Source organism: Gracilinanus agilis, chromosome 2 (genome assembly GCF_016433145.1).
Source record: "Gracilinanus agilis isolate LMUSP501 chromosome 2, AgileGrace, whole genome shotgun sequence".
NCBI lineage: Eukaryota > Metazoa > Chordata > Mammalia > Didelphimorphia > Didelphidae > Gracilinanus > Gracilinanus agilis.
In genome coordinates this window covers 424,406,813-424,426,411 of record NC_058131.1, presented here as the reverse complement: position 1 = coordinate 424,426,411, position 19,599 = coordinate 424,406,813, and the positions used below count along the sequence as shown (strand labels likewise).

Here is a 19,599-nt window from a genome sequence, read left to right as displayed (position 1 = left end):
TACAAAAATAAGAAAAAGAGGCAACAGTTCAAGGGAAAGAATTTAAACATCAGTTACAAAAAAGCGATTAGGGTCAAAAGATCTGACAAGTCCAGGCTCAATCATATATTAGCTATGTGAGCCTGGACAGGTCCTTTCCTTTCTCTGGGCCTCCATTTCCTCATCTTTAAAATATTTTCCCTCCCTCCTTCTTTCTCTCCCAGGTCGTTGTGGTCCAAGGGCCTTGTGGACTTTTGGGGCTATAGAAAGGAACAAGTTGTTTTTATCAGTGGGTAAATGCTTGATCTCAGGTCAAAGTTTCCTTCCTGGCTATGGTTTTTTCCTCAGGAAGGGAGGAGAAGGGGCAGTGTTGACTACCAATGAACTCATTCCGGAGTTGAGTTCGGGCCCTGAGCTCCTCTGTGCCCAGGATGATGGCATTGATGACACTCAGCAGTGTGATGATGTAGGGAACGTTGTCTGTGCTGGAGAGCTCATTCATGATTACACTGAAGCGGTACTGCTGACTCTTGACCACCTAGGTGTAAGGGACATGAGGGAGAGAGATCAGAGGCTTCAGCTGGGTCCCATTCCCTCCCATGCCAGATCACTCTATTAGCACTATTCCTTAGTGTCTAATTAGGAAATCTCTATGGATGGTATTAAGGATTCTTCACTTATGTCATTCCATTTCTCCTCTTAGCTTAGGAGCTCACTGAGGACAAAGCCCTCTCATAGTAGGGAACTGCCTGAAAACAGAGTCCTGTCTCTCCTCCTTGGATTAGGTATTGTCCAAGGGAAGGGCTATAGCTTCCTCTTTCTCTGGCTCGTTCACTTATCCTTGTCCTGGACTCTGTACATAAGGCTGCCAGGAGTGGTGTATGTTTATGAGTAACTGACTAGAGGGTCTATCTTGTTAGCCCAGAATTTCCTGACCTCTCAGTTCCTATGTGTCCACCAGTGTGATTTCCAGGCTCCCTCTGGGATACTAGGGGCCAGCGCTTTATCAGTTTTACCTTATAGTGATCCAGGGCATCCAGGGTTTGCTTGTGGCCTTCAGGGGAGTAGATGGAGAGAGCAGCTAATAGCTCAAATACTTGCTTTTTAACCATCACATTAGATGTGTCCAGAGCTGCAGAGAGAAAGAAGATGAGAACATGAATGGTATTTGTCTTTCTTGTGTGAGAACTTATTTTTTATATACTACATTAATTCCTACATATTCAAGAGAACTATTGTGCATTTCTGTGTCTGGGATCTGGATCAGAGATACCATCCAGTCTGCTGCTTTTTGCATTTCTTTGTCCTTAGGAATCCCAAGGAATGTCTTCCTTTTTAATAGAATTTGATGAATAAATTACAAAGACAAAGGTTCTTTTCCTGTGTATGAGACCTGTCCACCTGTGGGGATGGGGAGGGGTGGATAGTTTGATGGACACCTCTTAATTAACTACCACCAATTGAAGCTGTCTTGGGGTGGTCAAGAGAAGGGCTGAATAAGGAGCTCCTAAAAATCTTTTTTTTTAAATTAAGTTTATTACACTTTCTGACCCAGCTTGGATTATCCCTGGTTACTAGAGTCATGGAGACCTATATCACTTTATCAATTATGATGCTGACCTAACCAATAAACCTGACATAATCAATAAACTTGTATTCTTATCCCCCCAAAAAAATTAGTCTCTCAAGATAATTTTAATCATAATACTTGACTATCTTAGTTAACAGTGAGCTCTGCCTTACTTGAATTTCCATAATACTTTCAGTTTAAGTCACTCAAGAATCTCAGAATGCCTTTCTTGGAAGGACCTTAGAGATCACTCATTTAATAGATGAGTGAACACAGGCCAAGAAAAGGATAGTAATGTGCCCAGGTTCACCAGGCTATAAATTTTGCTCTTCAATTGTCTTCTGTGTTTTCTCTCCCTAGAATCCAGGTTCTTTGAGGATAGGGTTGAGGGAAGAGGGGAGGGTCTACTCTTCCCATCTCTTTAGAACTCTGAGCTCTCAAAGGGCAGGGCCTAGCTGTGTTGCTTCAGTTCCTCTCCCATAATGGGGTCAACACCAGGCTATTCTCACTGCCTTAGGCTTGAAATGGATCTTCAGATATGTCTATTTTATGTTTCTTCTTGAGGAACTAGTGCCCTTTCCTGGCTTATGCAGCCTTATGGGTCAGGGTCTTTAAATCCCCATCATCTAATTGGCTATCCTGGTAAAACCTTGGTTTGGCACTGGCTCCAAAAATAATGGGGTTGCCGGGGGGGGGCCCTCACAGCATCTTCACCCATGGCCCATTAGCTCTAGGTTCCCTGGCTGTCAATACCCAGCCCACTCTAAGGATTTTTCTGTGAGAATTTTTCTCTTCCTGTTGGCACATGTAAATGTGTCTGGTTTTTTTTTTTTTTTAAACTCAGCACCAACTGTTATTTTGATAGACGAAGGCTGGATACTGAGCTTTGTCTTCCTCAACCCCATCAGTTCCAGGCATTTCAAATGCATGTGGGTTTTCGTGGTTGTTTTTTTTTTTTCCTCTGACCCGCTTTCTGAAGCACTTGGGTAGAAAGAAAAAGTCCTGAATAGATGTTAACTAAGCCAGGCTACACCCACAGGTACTTGGGGTGCTTCCTCTGTGTCTCACTTGCTAGATGTCTTCCAGCTACTCAGTGGAGGGCATTCAGGGCATTGGGGGAAGCCATTCAGAGAAGTGCCCTGCTTCCCTCCTCAGTCTGTGTGAGGGATCCAAATTATACCAAGACCCCAGCTTCTCTAATCTGGTTGTGAAAATGGACACAATCCCATTGGCTGAAAGGCCTCCCTGGGTCTTGGTTTTCCTGTCTGAAAAATGATGGAGTTGGATTGAATGATTTCTAAAATCTGAAATTTTATATTCTACTGTTTTTTCTCCCTAATATGCTATACTATATATCCCAAGATTCTTCCATTCCTTAGGGGCAAATAGGTGGTATGGTGGATAGGGCACTGGGTTTAGAGTCAGGAAGTCCTGAATTCAAGTCCAGTTTCAGATACTTACTAGCTGTGTGACCCTATGCAAGTCATTTAAACTCTCAGTTTCCTAAAATGTAAAATGGGGATAATAATAGCTTCTACCTCCCGGGTTGTTGTGAAGAGTAAATAACAATTGTAAAGCATTTAGCACAATGCCTGGCATATTGCAATATATAAAAGTTAGTCATTATTATTATCATCATCACCAGACCTCACTTCAAATCTATCCTCTAACACTTAGTCATTGAATATCTCTGTGCAAGTCACTTCACATCTGTTTACTTCAGTTTCCTCATCTGCAAATTGGGAATGATAACAGCACGTCTCTCCCAGGATTGTTGTGAGGATAAGACAAGTAATATTTGTAAAGTGTTTTGCAAAACTTAGAGGGCTACATAAATTTCATTATTATTTATCATTATTATTCAACCCAGTACCTGCTCTCCAAATATTTACATTTTTATAAGGAAAAACTGTAAAATTGCAACATACTTTGTAATCCTTAAAGCACCTACGTAAGAGCTAGCTTTTATTATTACTCCCAACAGAACGGATATGTTTTTTTCAATCTCAGAGAAAATACAAAGCAATGGAAAAAAAAGGCCAGAAGAGTCTTCCAATCCATAGCCTCGGTTCTGCATTCCCTATGACCATCAATTACTATTTTGACCAATCCCCAAGAGACTTCTGAACGATATACAGAATAACTCAATGAAGGAGGCACAATGTAAGATGATATGGATGTTGACAAACTGTGGTTGATTTGAAGGTCTTTCTGTCAAAAAGCCCAGTTCTGGAACACCAAGTTTGGAGTCAGGAGGACCTGGTTTAAGTTTGGCCTCAGCCCTGGGCAAATCACTCTTTCAGCCTCAGTTTCTTCCTCTGTAAAATTAGGGGAAGGTCTCTGTGTTCCCTTCAAGCTCTGATAGTCTGTGCTCCAATGATTATTAGGCATTCTCCTATTCTCCCTCACCAGACTTCAGCTCTGTGAAGGCAGGTTCTAGTACTTCTAACTCTCCCAGATTTCCAGATTCTCATAGTTAGAATGGAGCATCTAGTCTCACTTGTACCAAATAAGATTTTCCTTCAGCTCTCACTGACATTACTCCAATGATGGGAAAGTCACCATATCCCAAGAGAGTCTGTTCTCCCTTGGGCAGCATTTAGGTTTACCTTATATTTTGAGCTGTCCAGAATTTTGGTGACATAGGACATTAATAAATATCAAACCTGGAGTCTAACCCCAGATAAGATGGTGGCACAGCCTGGGCTGCAAATTACAACTGTTAAGACTGGAAGGCACATCAGAGATTAAATCCTACCCCTCATTATACTGAAGAGAAAGGTGAAACACAAGTAGCTCCTTTTCATATAGTACTCGAAATTTTCTTTTCTTTCCTTTTCTTTTTTTAAATCTTAGAATTAATACTAAGTATAGGTTCCAAGGCAGAAGAGCCATAAGGGCTAGGCCACTGGGATTAAATGATTTGCCCAGGGTCACACTGCTAGAAAGTATCTGAGGCCAGATTTAACCCTTGGACCTCCTGTCTCCAGTCCTGGTGCTCTATGTATTAAGCGACCTAGCTGACCTGTGTTTTAAGTTTTTTTTTTTTTTTTTAACCCTTAACTTCGGTGTATTGTCTCATAGGTGGAAGAGTGGTAAGGGTGGGCAATGGGGGTCAAGTGACTTGCCCAGGGTTACACAGCTGGGAAGTGGCTGAGATTTGAACCTAGGACCTCCTGTCTCTAGGCCTGACTCTCACTCCACTGAGCTACCCAGCTGCCCCCTTAAGTTTTTTTAAAGGGCTTTCTTTGCAGTAACCCTTGTGAGGTATGTAGAATAATTTCCATGTTATAGTGAAGGAAACGGAGCCCTAGGATAGGTCAAACATTTTGCCCATGGGCACAAATCCAGTTAGTGGCTGAGAGAAAATTTGAACCCAGGTCCTGGGACACTGGGGGTATTGATGATAAAACAGTCCTTTTTTTTCCACCTTCAACATAGTCTTCCCTCCCACACTTAGCTGCCTTTGGTACTAACTGCCCAGTTCCTCCCATGCCCCTGACCTCTCTCTCCCTGGCCAGTCTCCTGGTGGTGACAGCTGACCCTTACCCTCTGAAAGCTTGCACACATAGCCCTGGTTGCTCAGGATGTACTTGATTCCCTGGTGGGCATTCATGACAGCACGCACACAGCTGATGCAGGTGAGCTGCAACAAGGCATCGGAGATTCTCGCCACCCCCCGGCCCGACAGCCGGGCCAGAGCCTCCAGCAGCAGGTCAAGGCCACTTTGCTCCAGAAACTGCACCAGCCAGCCATCGTCGCTGCTCTCTAGCCGCTTGCGCAGTCCAGAGTAATTGACAACAGAGGGCATCTGCAGGAGGCGGATGCATAGCTCGGGCTCGGCATTCTCCAGGTTGGCCTCTGTGGGATCTCCATCCTGAGGTCCCAGCTTTTCCTTCAGGGCTGCCCATTTCTTCTGCACACCCTCCTTTCCTGACATCTTGCCAGCCTGGTAAGGGATGGAAAAAGAGAGAAACCAGATATATATGTATACATACATATAAAAATTATTAAAATATTAAATATTAAAATATAGTATTAATATATATTTAAGCCCTTATCCTCTGTCTTAGAATTAATACTGTGTATTGGTTCTATGGCAGAAGAGTGGTAAGGGCTAGGTAATGGGGGCTAAGTGACTTGCCTAGGGTCACATAGCTAGGAAGTATCTGAGGACAGATTTGAAAACAGGACGTCCCATCTCCAGGCTTGGCTTTATCTACAGAGCCACTCAGTTTCCCCCAGAAACCAGATATATTAGAATAGTATATGCCCCCCAGTCACAAGTCAAGAGGTGGGAAAAAAAAGAATCAGTCTAAGGAAGTAGCTCCATCCTAGGAGACAAGAGACATGGATTCTGGTCCCAGTTTCTACTGTTAACTTTACAGTGTCATTGGGGACAAGTTACTTAATAGCTGTGAATAACAGATTTTCATCACAAGATAGTCCTTAGAGATCATCTAATTCAAATTCTTAATTTTAAAGATGGGGAAACTGAGGTTCAGATATGAAAAAGAAAGAAAGCAACAAACATTTACTGAGCACCAACTGTAAACCAGGCACCATACTTAGCTCTTTAAAATAGTATGTTATTTCAGGCTTACAACAACCCTGGAGGGAGGTGCCATTATTATCCCCATTTTACAGTTGAGTCAACTGAGGCAAACAAAGGTGACTTGCCCAAGTATCTGAAACCTTGAATTCAGGTCTTTCTGACTCCAGGCTTAGTATTCTATTCACTGCACCAGTTGGTAGCCTCTCAATTAGAAATGGTCTAGGATTCAGGAGATGAACAGGTAGGTGGCACAGTAGATCGAATGCTGGGCTTGGAGTCAGGAACATTCATCTTTGAGTTCAAATTTGACTTCTGAGATTTAATAGTTTTCTAGACCATGGGTAAGTTACTAAACCCTGTTGCCTCAGTTTATTCATCTGTAAAATGAACTGAAGAAGGAAATGCCAAACCACTCAAGTATCTCTGCCAAGAAAATCCTAAATGGGGTCATGAAGAGTTAGACATGACTGAAAAACAGTTGAACAATCGCACGATTCAGGAGACATGAACATGACATTTGATGTTAAAATTTAATCAATAAAATATGATAGCATCTCCCACTTCTGAACCTTGGCATGGGCTGTCCCCTATGCCTGAAATGAGCACAGGGATTCTACTTCCCATTAAATTTCTTTTAAAGTCCCTTTCCTTTTCCTTAATATCTTCCACCATAAAATGAAGGCACTGGATGAAACCCTCTCTAAAATGTCATCTAGCTCTCAAAGTATTTGACTCCATGATTCTCTAGTTAACAGTAGTTCCAAGAATTGATCCATGGGAGGGTCTGACTGTCCTCTCTGATGTCCCCTTAAAGGTCAGGTCTTCCTCAGCTGCTCTGAGAGACTTTCAACAGTGGTGCCTTTATAACATTAAGAATCAAACTCTTGAAAGGGGAACCAAGTGCCCAGTGCATGACAGGAAATTCTCATGTATCTGCAAGGGCACACAAGTGGGAAAAGTGTCTAACTCAGGCAAGGGCATGGGAATGCATCTGCCTTCCTAGGTAGAAGAGCACCAGTCTTTGAGGGCAGGTACTATATACTTCAGTGGTTCCCAAACTTTTTTGGCCTACCGCCCCCTTTCCAGAAAAAAATATTACTTAGCCCCCTGGAAATTAATTTTTTTAAATTTTAATAGCAATCAATAGGAAAGATAAATGCACCTGTGGCCATCACCTCCTCCCTGGATCGCTGCAGCACCCACCAGGGGGCGGTAGCGCCCACTTTGGGAATCACTGATATACTTCCTTTTACTTGTATCCACAGAATGTAGAACAATTTTTAGCAGAGTAGGTGCTTTTAAAAATGCTAGCTTACTGACAGTAGTTTTAGCTCAGACAGCCTATACTTGTACCCCCACCATCCTCATCCTGCTCATTACTCTTGCTGCCTATCTCTAGCACTCTAGTTCCATATCCACAAACACAGATACAATGACGGCTGATCCACGGAGAAGAGAATAGTTTTATGATTTTTTATAGTCCTCTTCCTTTGGATATCTCAGTCAATAAACATTATGTCCTTATTATGGGCAGGGTTCCATGCTGGAGGGCCCATATATTGAAAATGACATCATCCCTACCCTCAAGGAGCTTACAGTGTAATTGAGAGGATTCAATGTGTTCAGATAAATTTAAAATAAGGTATAAGATGTGATTGAGGCAAAGGAGAGATCTGGACAAAGTGCCCTTGGAAAACAGGAGGGAAAGGTGATTGGGGGATAGACCAGGGAGGGCTTCATGAAGGAGGTTGCTCATGAGGGAGATCTAGAAGGAAGAAAATGGTTTCAATGGCTGATGTTTGTCTTTAGTTTCTGAAGAGAACCAATGACATCATGGGGTAGGTATGTCTTGACTCATACTTGAATTAGATTTAAGTAAGGCAGAATAGCATAGAGTCTTTAGCCTCTCTGTCTTCCAGTGTCAAGACAAAAGTCAGAATGACTGGCGATGCCCAGGGATGCAATGGATGACCTTGGCATATTTGATGTCTGACTAAGCTCTATGCATTCCATAAAGCCTGTTTTCAGCTGCTTTCATGGCATTAGAACAATTTGTTCTCATCTACCCATTCCACTAGGGGAAGTTTTCATATGCTTAGGGTACCAGTGTTAGATGTCAGGGTCACACAACTAAGCAGTATCTGAAGCCTGGAATTCAGGTCTTCCTGACTCCAGGCCCAATACCCTATTCTCTGCACCACTTAGCAGCCTCTCAAGAACCCTTAGAATTGGGCTAGGATTCAGGAGACACCCCCCACTCCGAAAACTCACCAACAGGTTTGTGGCTCATCAGTTCCCCTCACATGGGTTTAGCCCATCTGCTGAGATGATTTATTTATTAGAGTATGGCTGCTGTACACACTAAACTTTCTTAGAGTCATGGGTGAGAGTTGAATGCCAGATGGATCTCAAAAGTGGACAAGCAGCCCAGAAAAAGACTAGGCAAACCCTCACACCAGAGGTGTTAGCCCTCCTTGAACATCCTACATACTTCCAACAGGAAGAGACAAGGACAGAATATGTTCTAGGCCTGGGCAATGGTCAGCCTATGCAAACACAAAGAGATGGAAGAGGGCGAGATGAGGCTGGGAATAATCTAGAACTACTGAAAGATAGTTTGGGACCTAAATGTAGAGGGCTTGAATGCTAAGCTTCTCTTTTGTCCTATAAACAATAGGAAGCAAGTGCCCGAAAATGCTCAGGCACCTACAACATTGGGAGTATTTATTTAGCATCCTCAGGGAATTACAATGATTCATATCTTCATCTCTCTCTCTTCCTCCCTCCCTCCTTTTCCCTTTCTCTATCTGTCTTTCTTTCTTCCCTTCCCTTCCATTTTAGAACAATACTATGTATTGGTTCTAAGGCAGTCAGGGCTAGGCAATGTGGGTTAACTACATGCCTAGGGTCAGGCAGCAGATTTCTGAGGCCATATTTGAACTGTGATTAGATTAAGTCTACACTGCCCATCTTTAGATTTGATCACCAAAGGTGAGAGCACCTTCCAATTCTGGGAGGTCCTAACCCAGGTGTGCTAGAGTGAGTAACGAATCAGAATCAATGGACCACTCCCTACACTTTCTATGAGAAAGCATCTATTGTGATTGGACAGGAAGGCTAGGGGAAGGCACTGGTAGTGATATATATGTGGCCCTTCCAAGGAGGGAGGAGGGGGAGTGAGGCTGCTTCTGGTTTGGCAAAGGAGACCTGAGGGTGCTTTGCTGGTTCGTGACTGAGACTGTTCCATGTGATGAGTTTAAAGACTGAATCTTCCTGAACTTCTATTAAGAAACTTCCTTTTATAGACTCTGTGAATAAAGTTTGCTCCATTCACCTCCAGGCCTCAGGCCCTTTAACCCTCGGCTGAGGGTTAAGATCTACCTGGATTAATTAGTGAGATCGATTCTTATCTCCGTACTTCTCTCTCTTCTCTCATGTAAATAAACTTCCATAAAAGTCAATTTTGATTTAAGATTATTCTTAATTGAGGACTGACAATAGTTCAATCCTTTGGCGACCATTTTTAATATATTGAACTCATAAAACCCCTTTTTCCCCCTTACAGAACCCAGGACCTCCTGTCTCTAGGCCTGGATCTCAATCCACTGAGCCACCCAGCTGTCTCCCAAATAACATTTTCCCCATCCTTTTTCCCAAACTGAGGGTTTCTCTACATTTTGGATTATAGAAATGGATACTCAGAAACAAGAGTGGAGGCCCACAGATGGAATATCTGAAAAAGGAAGGATGGCCTAGTGGAAAGAAGTCAGGAGAACTGGGTTAAAATGCCAGTTTTGTAATTTCCTACTTGTCTGACTTTGGGCAAATCATTTCCTAATTCTGGGACTCAGCTTCCTTATATGGAGTATAAGGAGGTGGGACTAAATTGCCCCTGAGGTCCTTTTTAGTTCTAAATCTATGGACCTGACTGTAGGTTGATGGGTGCTTTTGCAGGGGTGACTGTCCATTCTTCATTTCAGAGGCCCACTCTCTCCAGGCCCAATTAGACTTTAGGCCAGTGGCCCCTCAGAAGCACTTGGCTCTGAGGACTCATGGGTTTGATTCACTAAAATGGAATGTCTTGGCCAGACTAGGGTGGGAACTTGGCTCAGGCTGGGGCCCAGGTGTTCCTATCAAAATCCACCCTGTCCTAGAGCTCTGTTGATGGAGGCAAGGAGAGGCCAGGCCAGGGGTGTAAGAGGAAAGATTTCTGTATCATACAATATGTTATTGATCTGCTGCCATCACCCAAAACAAAACATCCAAACCAACCAGAGGCAGCCTTTCATCAATTACCTCCCAAGTCCTAAGGTTCTGGGCTACTTATTTCGTGACTGAGTCTTGAAGGGGAAGGGGAAAATGTGGCCCATAGGGAGGAGTAGTGTCTAGCACACATGGGTGGGGAGGGCCCAAGCTCAGAGCCAAAATCTGAAACAGTACCAAGCAGGACTCTTTATAGGTTCCAGTGGGTCAAAGTCCAAAGGTGGGGAGTTAGAATTAAAAAAAAAAACCCCGATTATCTCACTCTTTTCTTCCTTACCCAAACTTTTAGCAGGGTGTAGAGGGAGGAAGAAAGTTTTCTCCCTTCTTCAGGCCTTGGAAATCATCTTTAACATGAGGGATTAGACAAGATCCTTAAAGTTTCCATCCTTCTGAAATCCATGGTTCTATTAAGACTTCATCTCCTCCATGAGGGCTTTCTAGACTGGCCCCCACCTACTTTAGACACTCTAACAAAATCCCTTTCCTCAACCCCCAGGATTTAGGTACCTAACCACTGGAAATAAAATATAGTAACAGACTTGTCAATATTTATTTATTCTTCCTACCTGGGTGATCAGGCAAAGAAAGGTGGGCCAATTACATGGCCACGGTGAGACAACAGCTGGACAGTTACAATGATTCTTTTGAGATAATAAAAAAAAAACTAGAGGAAAGTTTCTAGTACATTGAGTAGAACCCCTTTGGGTGAGAATCACAAGAAGGAGAGGTAGAGAGGCTATGAATTGCATGGGTGGACTGTTTACCTAAGGGAGATCTTGGAGTCATCAAGGACCCAAAGTTTAACAGGCTGGGGGGCAACAAAAGCAAAGAGGCTGTTTTCTTCTCCAAGACCCCAGGGTTCCTGGGTAGTAGTGTTCTCTCATCTCAAACAGCTGGCTCCTGAGGGGTCGACATGGTCTTTCTGTCAGGGTACCATCCCAAATGTTCATTTGGCTATTTGTGCCTGACTTGGGGTATAGCCTTCTGAGTGCCTATGATCTGATCAACCACAGTTGGATACACTATACACTGACCCCGACATAGTGATATCATTTTGGTCCTCTTAAAACATGAAGGACAACAAACAACAACAATCTCTCTGGGCTGGGATTGTCACTCAAGGCAATTTATATAGTCCATTCCTTTGCCTCCCACAAAAGCCTTCTATGCCAAGTCTTCAAGTCCTTTATTATCTCTTCCATCCCATCCCCCCAATGAATGTTCTTTTTGGAGAAACTTTTGATTCCTATATTCTTCCCTGCCCCCTCTTTCATCCTCCAAAGTCTCTGAACATGGGTACCAGGCTGCCTTCTCCATCTGCCCCAGCTTTCTTTGGTCACGAACACTCCTGACTCACAGGAAGTCTTTCCCCCTCCCAGGCATCTGTGGGAGTAATTGGAGGACAAAAGTCTATAAGATTCTGATTATGGCAAAAATTTGCTCTGTGACCATAGTTAAGGCCCTTCCCCTCCTTGGGCCTCAGACAGTGAAATGAGAGGCCAGACTAGGCAGACTCTTTAGGTTTCCTCCTTCCAGCTTTTCCGATACCCTCTGACTTGGTTTTAGTTGCCTTTTCTGAATTCCTACAGAATTCTAGTGTTCTGGGCTGGGTATCTTGCCTGTCCGGCCATATTCTGAGCTATTCAAAGGCAGAGTCCAGAATCTTCTTCCATCCCCTCCCAGAGGCAGCTGGGCAAATAAAGTGGGATGGGGAAGCTAGGGCTGAGGCCACTGAGATTGAGTAATGGTACTTATGGCCTCAGTACAGGTGTCCAGAGTCTTCATATCTTGCCTAACGCTCCTGACTGGCATCTGATTGGCCCCAGTCAGTGCAGGCTTGGGAAGGAAGGAGAGAGAAGCCCAGATCTGTTTCTGTTTTTGTGTGTATTTTTTAAAAGTTACTTAGAGCAATTCAGGTTGGAGGGTTTTTCCCATGACTTCTATTTAGAATTTGGTATCCTGTTCCCAGGCTATTCTGATCCCTCTGATTATTTCAAGCACAGCCTGTCTAGCCTGCCTTCAATGCTCAGTGTTTTGCTGCAGGCAGAACTGTGACATCAGCAAAGGTCCTTTTTTGTTGCTTTAACAAAACAGAGACACAAGAAAACAAGAAAATATATTGCATAAAATTAGCTAGGCAAAATACAACTCAAAAAAGCAATGGTAATGACCAGGCAAGGTTTATTAAAAGAAAGGAGAGCTGAAGGTCTTAAATTTACAAGGAAAGAATTGAACACTGAAAGCAGAAAAGGACCTCCTCCCTACCCCCCAGACTTCTGTTTAAGATGGAATCTTAAAATATGGCAAAGAAGCTTTGACCTCTGAGGATGCCCTTTTAACATTTACTATATTAGAAATTAAAACATCTTCGTATCATTTCGAAAATAGTTTTGACCTTATGGCCCCTTGAAAGGGACTTAGGAGGCCCCAGGAGGCCCTGGACTACACTCTGAGAACCACTACTCCAGTCTACTTTCCCTCCCAGAGAGGGAGGTAGGTGGTAAAGTGGATAAATTCAAACCCAGCCTCAAACACTTACTAGTTGCATGACCCTAGGTAAATCATTTAAGCTCTGCCTATATCAGTTTCCTCAACTATAAAATCAGGATAATAGTAGCAACCACCTCCCAGGATTCTTGTGAGGGTCAAATAAGATAATATTTCAAAAAACTTAGGACAGTGCCTGGCACCTAGTAGGCACTTAATAACTGCTTATTCTCTTTTCTTCCCTTCGTAGGGATCAACCCCTTTACATAGTATATATAGCTGGGGGAGATCTATAGTTTTGCCTTAAGGCAACTGTGCAGTAGGTAGAATGACAGGCCTGAGGTTCAAATCTGTCCTCATATACTTTCTAGTTGTGTGGCAGACCCTGGGCAAGTCATTTAACCCTGTCTTCCTAGCCCTTGCTGCTCTTCTATCTTAGAATCTATTTGCAGAAGGCAAGAATTTTTTAAAAAGACAACCTGCTGACAGGAGGTGAGAGAAGCAGAATCTCCTCAGTTCACTCTCCTATCAAACCAGGCAAATCTGGAGTTTCCGGGACTTCCAAGGTAGGATAGGAGGTATTTTTAGATCTTCTATGAGCCCAAATTTTTTGGCTGCCTAGCAACATGAAAGGAGGAAAAGCACACTGGAGATTTCCAAGACAGCCTTCCCATCCTTGAAGGCGGTGGTGATGACAGCAGCAGCAGTAGCAGTAGCAGTAGCAGTAGCAGCAGTAGCAGCAGTAGCAGCAGCAGCAGCAGCAGCAGCAGCCCCAGAGTGACAGGAACTCCAGTAAGTGGTCCAGCACCTGGAGGAAGTGAGGGACGAGGGCCCTGGAGAGAGTCCGCCTGGAGAAGACTTAGAAAGGGTCCATAATAAGTGCCTTTGTATTTAAAGGGTTGTTTTTGGAAGGATAAGAGCTTTCCTTTTTTAGCCCCAGAACCAAGGACAAGGTTTGATGAAGACAAATTACGAAGCAAATTTCAGTTTACTACAAAGAAATTTCTACTGATCACAGATGTAGAAAACTAGAATGGGCCACCTCAGAAGGAAATGAGCTCTCCACTACTAAAGGTTTCAAGAGGAGCCTGGATTAACACTTAGTAGGGACATAGGATCATATTGCAAATTTAGACCTAGAAGGGACCCCCAGACACTATCTAATCCATCTCCCTAATTTTATTAATTTTACAAAGGGCAGTTAAGTGATACAGTGGATCGAGTACCTGGTCTGTAATCAGGAAGACTCAGCCATGTACTGCTTTTGTGTCCTTGGGCAAGTCACAACCTGTTTGACTCAGTTCCCTCATCTGTAAAATGATCTGGAGAAGGAAATGTCAAACCACTCCAGTATCTCTGTCAAGAAACCCCAAATGGGTTTGGACACAAACGAAGAAGAGTTGGACACAAATGAAACGATTCAACAACAATTTTACAATTGCCCAGAGATAGTCCAGAGAAATTAGTCAACTTTCCTAAAGTCACACAGATTAACAAATAGTAGAGCTGGGATTTGAACCCAGATCTCTTGACTTCAAATCCAACTGGGTAGAGGGAACTTTTCCGATGCAGTTTGGACTAGATATCCTCAAAGGTCTGGGGAGATGAGAAAAGGGAGGATGGAAGCCATCCCCCTCTTAGAAGAGAATAAAGACTATATTAGACAATAAGAAACAAGGCCAACCCTGCAGATGTTTTCTCCTCCCTTGGGATCCTTTATTACAAAGTTCCTATCAACTCTCATTATCACTGAGTATCCTCTTAGAAACCCCTACGCATCAGGAAACCAGGCAGGAAGTTACTGCTTGATATAGCAAATGAGGTCTGAGGAGAGTTCTGGGATGAATTTGAACAATACCCTCTCTTCCTTCTGAAAGTTCCCTCAGCAGTCATTAGCTTCCCAAGAGGAATTTGCCCTTTTAGAGTTAGGATATGGGACTGGGTTCTAGTCCTGGCTAGAATCCTAATCTCTGTGCACCAGTTCATCCATCTATGAAAACATAAAGGTAAGAATAGATACTCTTCTGCTTCTTACATTCTCTGTGTTACAACTGATTCCAAGTGGGGCCAGGAGAAGGGGTGGGAGGATTTGTGGGGCAGTGACAAAGTATTTTTTTCCAGCTCTTATCCCCATGGCAAACTCTGCTCAGCTCCAGACCTTTCAGCACTGACCAGAAAGCCTTAAGCACCCTAGCCAGTAAGCCTCACCATGGGCTGTGTGAACAAATGTCCGATTCATGGTCCATCAGTATGGAAGCATTCTTGGCACTGTGACAAGGCTTTCAGAGAAACAGCTGCCCTGGCTCTGAGCCTGGCCTCTCCTTAACTGTTTATGCCACTGCCACAAGGTTCTTTGAGTTTGGGCTAAACCCTGTAGTCTCTTCTACATCCTGTGCTCATGGTGCCACTCCACCCTGAAAGTAATCTCTGAAACATGTCCTGAGGACCTGCCCCCTTCTAGCTCCACCTGCTAGAGTCAGCCCCAACCCAGGACAGTCAAGTGTGCCCAGAACACAGGGGAAATTGAGAGGGGAGGGTTCAATAATAAACGCACTGAGAATTTTCTGGATGTAGGGGAAAGAACACTCATCAGGAAGGCAGGAGATCTGGGTTTTAATCAGTGTCATAGTGAACAGAACACTGGAGGTGTGAGTTCAAATCTCAACTCTGCCATTTACTTAATTATCTTTTAATTAATAGAATTCTATTTTTCTTCCTCTTGCCCCTCTCCTTACCAAAAACCAAAACTAATATAATCTGGTAAAAAAAAATTTCCTCATTGGTTACATCCAAAAAATATATGTCCTTATTCTGCAGAATCTGTGACCTCTCTTGTTAAGAGGTGTAGAATATTCTACATGATTGATCCTATAGCCACCGATGAGTCATTGCAGCTAGGTGGTAAACTGGATAAAATGTCAGACCTGAGTTCAAATCTAGTCTTAGACCCTTATTAGCTGTGTGACTCTGAGTTGCCTCAGTTTCCTCATTTGTAAAATGGAGACAATAACAACAGCTATCTCCCAAGGTTGCTGTAACCATGAAATAAGAATACTTGTAAAATGATTTGCAAACCTAAAAGCTCCCTTGAAAAACCCAAAGTATATCTATAGTTTAAATGCCAAAAAAAGAGCTCCCTTTATATAATGCTATTATGATTATTTATTATTATTACAGCTAAGATTTTCAAAGTTATTTGTTTGCATTACCTTAAATAAATGACTTCTCTCTAAGACTAGGAATACCATTCTTTTCATTACTTATCTCACAAGAAAAGTGCTTTGTAAATCTAGAAGCAGGACAGAAATGGGAGCTTGTCTAATGGTGACTAGAAGTACTAGTAGCTAGCAGTGTTGGTTCTCTGAAACAATTCCTAGGGATCCTGTTTCCCCAGGGGCACAGACTGGCTTTGCAGACACTTTTGTCTGTCCCAAAGCCTGATGGAATGTTAAGCAAAATGGATAGAGAGAGAGGGATTAATTCTTGTGGAGCTTATACCCAAACTGCTCAGGTCCCAAGTAAAAGAAGTCAAAGGCAAAATTAGGAAAGCTATTATAGGCTTCCATGCTGGTTTATCCAGGGATAAATCTGTGCTTGTTTCCTAGGTCAGATTGGGTGGACTCTGTCTCATGGGTATAGCAGAGAGGAGCCTCTCTGCATGAGCTCCAAGGACTTAAGTGGGGGTGCCCATTTATGGAAGGAGGGGGACCTTTGCTTGTGGACCCCTAATAATGATAAGCCCTCACATCTGCATAAAGCTTCCCCATCTGTTCTCTTATCACATCTTCATAAGAGCAGGGGGCAGGAAGAGGACAGAGTAGGAATTTGCCTAAGTTCATCAAGGGACTGATCCCTGAATAAGGTTGCTCACCAAGTCTGGTCCAGGCTGGCAGGAGAGCTGCCTGATTTTGGTTCCCATAGAGATCTCTTCCTCTTCTAAGTCCTAGATTCAGCTTTTATTTGGGCTTAAGTCCTTCTACTCTTTCCCCTTCCATCTCCCACAACAGGAACAGGACACACAAGAAATAAAATTCCCTCATTTCCTTCTTTGCCACCAAAAATCATCTCTCTGGCCATCTACATGTTCCTCACACCTCAAGGCTCAGTATCTGTGTTGGTGATTTTATTAATTACTCAACTCCCAGGGCCAGACAGGTGTAAGCCCTTACCTAGGAGTGGGAGAGAGGAGATAGAGGGCAAGGACCCAAGCATAAGTCAAGGTCTCGACACAAGCATTTATTAAGCTTGTGCCATGCACTGTGATAAGTGGGGAGGGACCTCCAAATGCAAACAAAAATAAATAGTCCCTGCCCTCAAGGAGCTTACAATTTAATGGGAGAAGATACCACATAAATGGGATCTAGAAATGAGTAGAGGGGAGGTTGGTTGGAGTAGAAGTCTAGAATGTCAGAAATACAGCTAAGAGGTCATTTAGTCCAGCTCCCTTATCTTAGAGAAGAGGTAAATGAGGCCTAGAGAAGCTGAATCCAATTAGTTGCACAAATGTTAAGAACCTACTGTATTACAAGACATGTTCTGAGGATATAAAGCAAGGGTTGGCAACCTTTTTGGCCGGAGATAGCCATAAATGCCTGCTGAAGGAGGAGGATGGAGGCTGAAGGGCCCCCTGGGGCACATCCTGAGGCTCTGCTCAGACTGGCAGGTCGGGAGGTGGAGCCATATGTTGCCGACCCCTGATATAAAGACAAAATTAAACAATCCTTGTCTCAAAGAGTTTACATTTTCCTGAGGGGTACATGAAAAATAGTGTGAAGCAGGAGAGGGCTAATAACCAGGAGGAATCAAGAAGATTTCCCTTCTATTGATCAGGGGCAGTACTTGGGCTGAGCCTTAAAGGACTAAGACTTCTAAGAATTCTAAGTTACTGAGGAGAGGAGGGAATATATTTCAGTCATAGGAGATAACCCAGGGTGGGAGATAGAAGGCCGAATTCAAGAAAAGTATGAATCAAGTTGGCTAAAACATAAGAGAACACACCAGTAAAACTGCAGATGGGCTAAACCAGGGTGAGGGCAACAGATAGAGGCCTCAAACCCATTGGTGAGTTAGATAGATGTCTGTCTATCCCGAGCACATGAAGACTTCCTGGCAATATGGGCAGATGAGAACAGTTTGTTCCATCAGCCATGAAAGCAGCTAAAGTAGGTGCTTGTGGAGCACTTAGAACTTGGCCAGACATCCAAGATGCCAAGGTCATCCACTGCATCCCAGGCCATCGCCAAACATCCTGACTTTTGTCTTGCCACTGGATTTTGATGACTCTGGAAGAGAGAGGGAGGCTAATGACTTTGGGCAACTCTGCCTTGCTTAAATTCAATTCAAGACATCATTCTTGTGATGTCATAAGGTGAAATAAGTCTGGAAAGGTGTGCTGCGGTTGGATAATAAAGAGCTTTAAAATGACTTGGTGTGAGAAGTTTATATTTTATTGTAGTGGGAATAGGGAGATCTTGAGAATTCTTTTTTTTTTTTTACATTAGTTTGTTAGTTATATAAAAATTCCCAGGTATTGTGTCCCCTCCCACCCTTCCTGCACAATAGAAGACATCAGCACCTGACCAAAAAATATGTATTATGTAAATTATCTTTCATGTTTCTGTTTATCAGTTCTTTCTCTGGAGGTAGATATTCATAAGTTATTCTTCAAACTTTAATTCTGTAACTGTATATAATCTTTTTTTTTGTTTTATTTATTTTGCTCTTCATAATTTCATGTAGATGTTTCCAAGTTTTTAGAAAATTAACCTGCTCATCTCTTCTTAAAATGTAGAAGTATCCCATCAAAATCATATACCACAACATCTTTAGCCACTCCCCAACTGACGGAGAGTCCTTCAATTTTCAGTTCCTTGTCAGAGAATTCTTTTTTTTTTTTTTTAAATCCTTATTTTCCATCTTGGAATTAATACTGTGTATTGGTTTGGAGGCAGAAGAGGGATAAAAGCTAGGCAATAGGGCTTAAGTGGTTTATCCAAGGTCACAAAGCTAGTATCTGAGGTCACATTGAACGAGGACCTCCTGTCTCTTAAGTCCGGCTCTCAACCCACTAAACCATTTAGCTGCCACTGCCAGAAAATTCTTAAGTGAGGAAGGGACATGGTCAGCCCTGTGCTTTAGGAAGACTATTTTGGCAGCTGTGCTGAAGGTGGATTGAAGAGGGGAAGAGACTGAAATAAGGGAGATGAACTAGGAATCTACTTTTCTACTCCAGGTGAGAGGTGATTGCACCTGAAAGAAAGGTAAGAATGGCAGAGTGGGGGTGGTGGATGCATCAGCAGAAAGAAAAGAATCAATGGGTCTTGTCCTGTCACTGCTGTTAACTTACTGTATGACCTGGATCAAGTCATTTTCCCTCTAGATGCCCCAATTTCTTCATCTTCAAAATCAGAGGCTATGGTTAGATGGTTTCTAAAGTGTCTTCTAGCTCTAAAAACCTGTCATTTTGTGAGAATTGTGAGTATCCATCATTAGGAAAACAAAACCTAGTGGGGCTGCTATCTCTCTTTTGTGTAAATGGAATTAGCTCATCTTCATTCACAGTTAGACTATGACCATCAGACCATCAGAGATAATGACATCCCCACCTCCCTTAGTGGGGAGGAGATATTAGTTACCCACACGTGACAATGAGTAACAAATCAAGAACAAGGGACTGGATCAAAGGGCAGTCCAAAACAGTGTTGAGTCTGCCATTTGTCCACTTGAAATTAGAGGTGGATACAGG

At 43.0% G+C, this 19,599-nt stretch overlaps 1 protein-coding gene across 1 annotated transcript in view; it reads right to left on the bottom strand.

Moving 5' to 3' along the window:
* Positions 1–19,599, bottom strand: part of INF2 (inverted formin 2) — a 90,282-nt gene that overhangs the window by 40,940 nt on the left and 29,743 nt on the right. Inside the window, exons 2-4 of the mRNA XM_044664645.1 lie at positions 5,099–5,498; positions 996–1,111; positions 358–517 (exon numbers count right to left, since the gene is read on the bottom strand). Of these exons, the coding sequence (XP_044520580.1) occupies positions 358–517; positions 996–1,111; positions 5,099–5,489 (667 nt within the window). The 5' untranslated portion in view covers positions 5,490–5,498. The remainder of the gene's footprint in view (positions 1–357; positions 518–995; positions 1,112–5,098; positions 5,499–19,599) is intronic.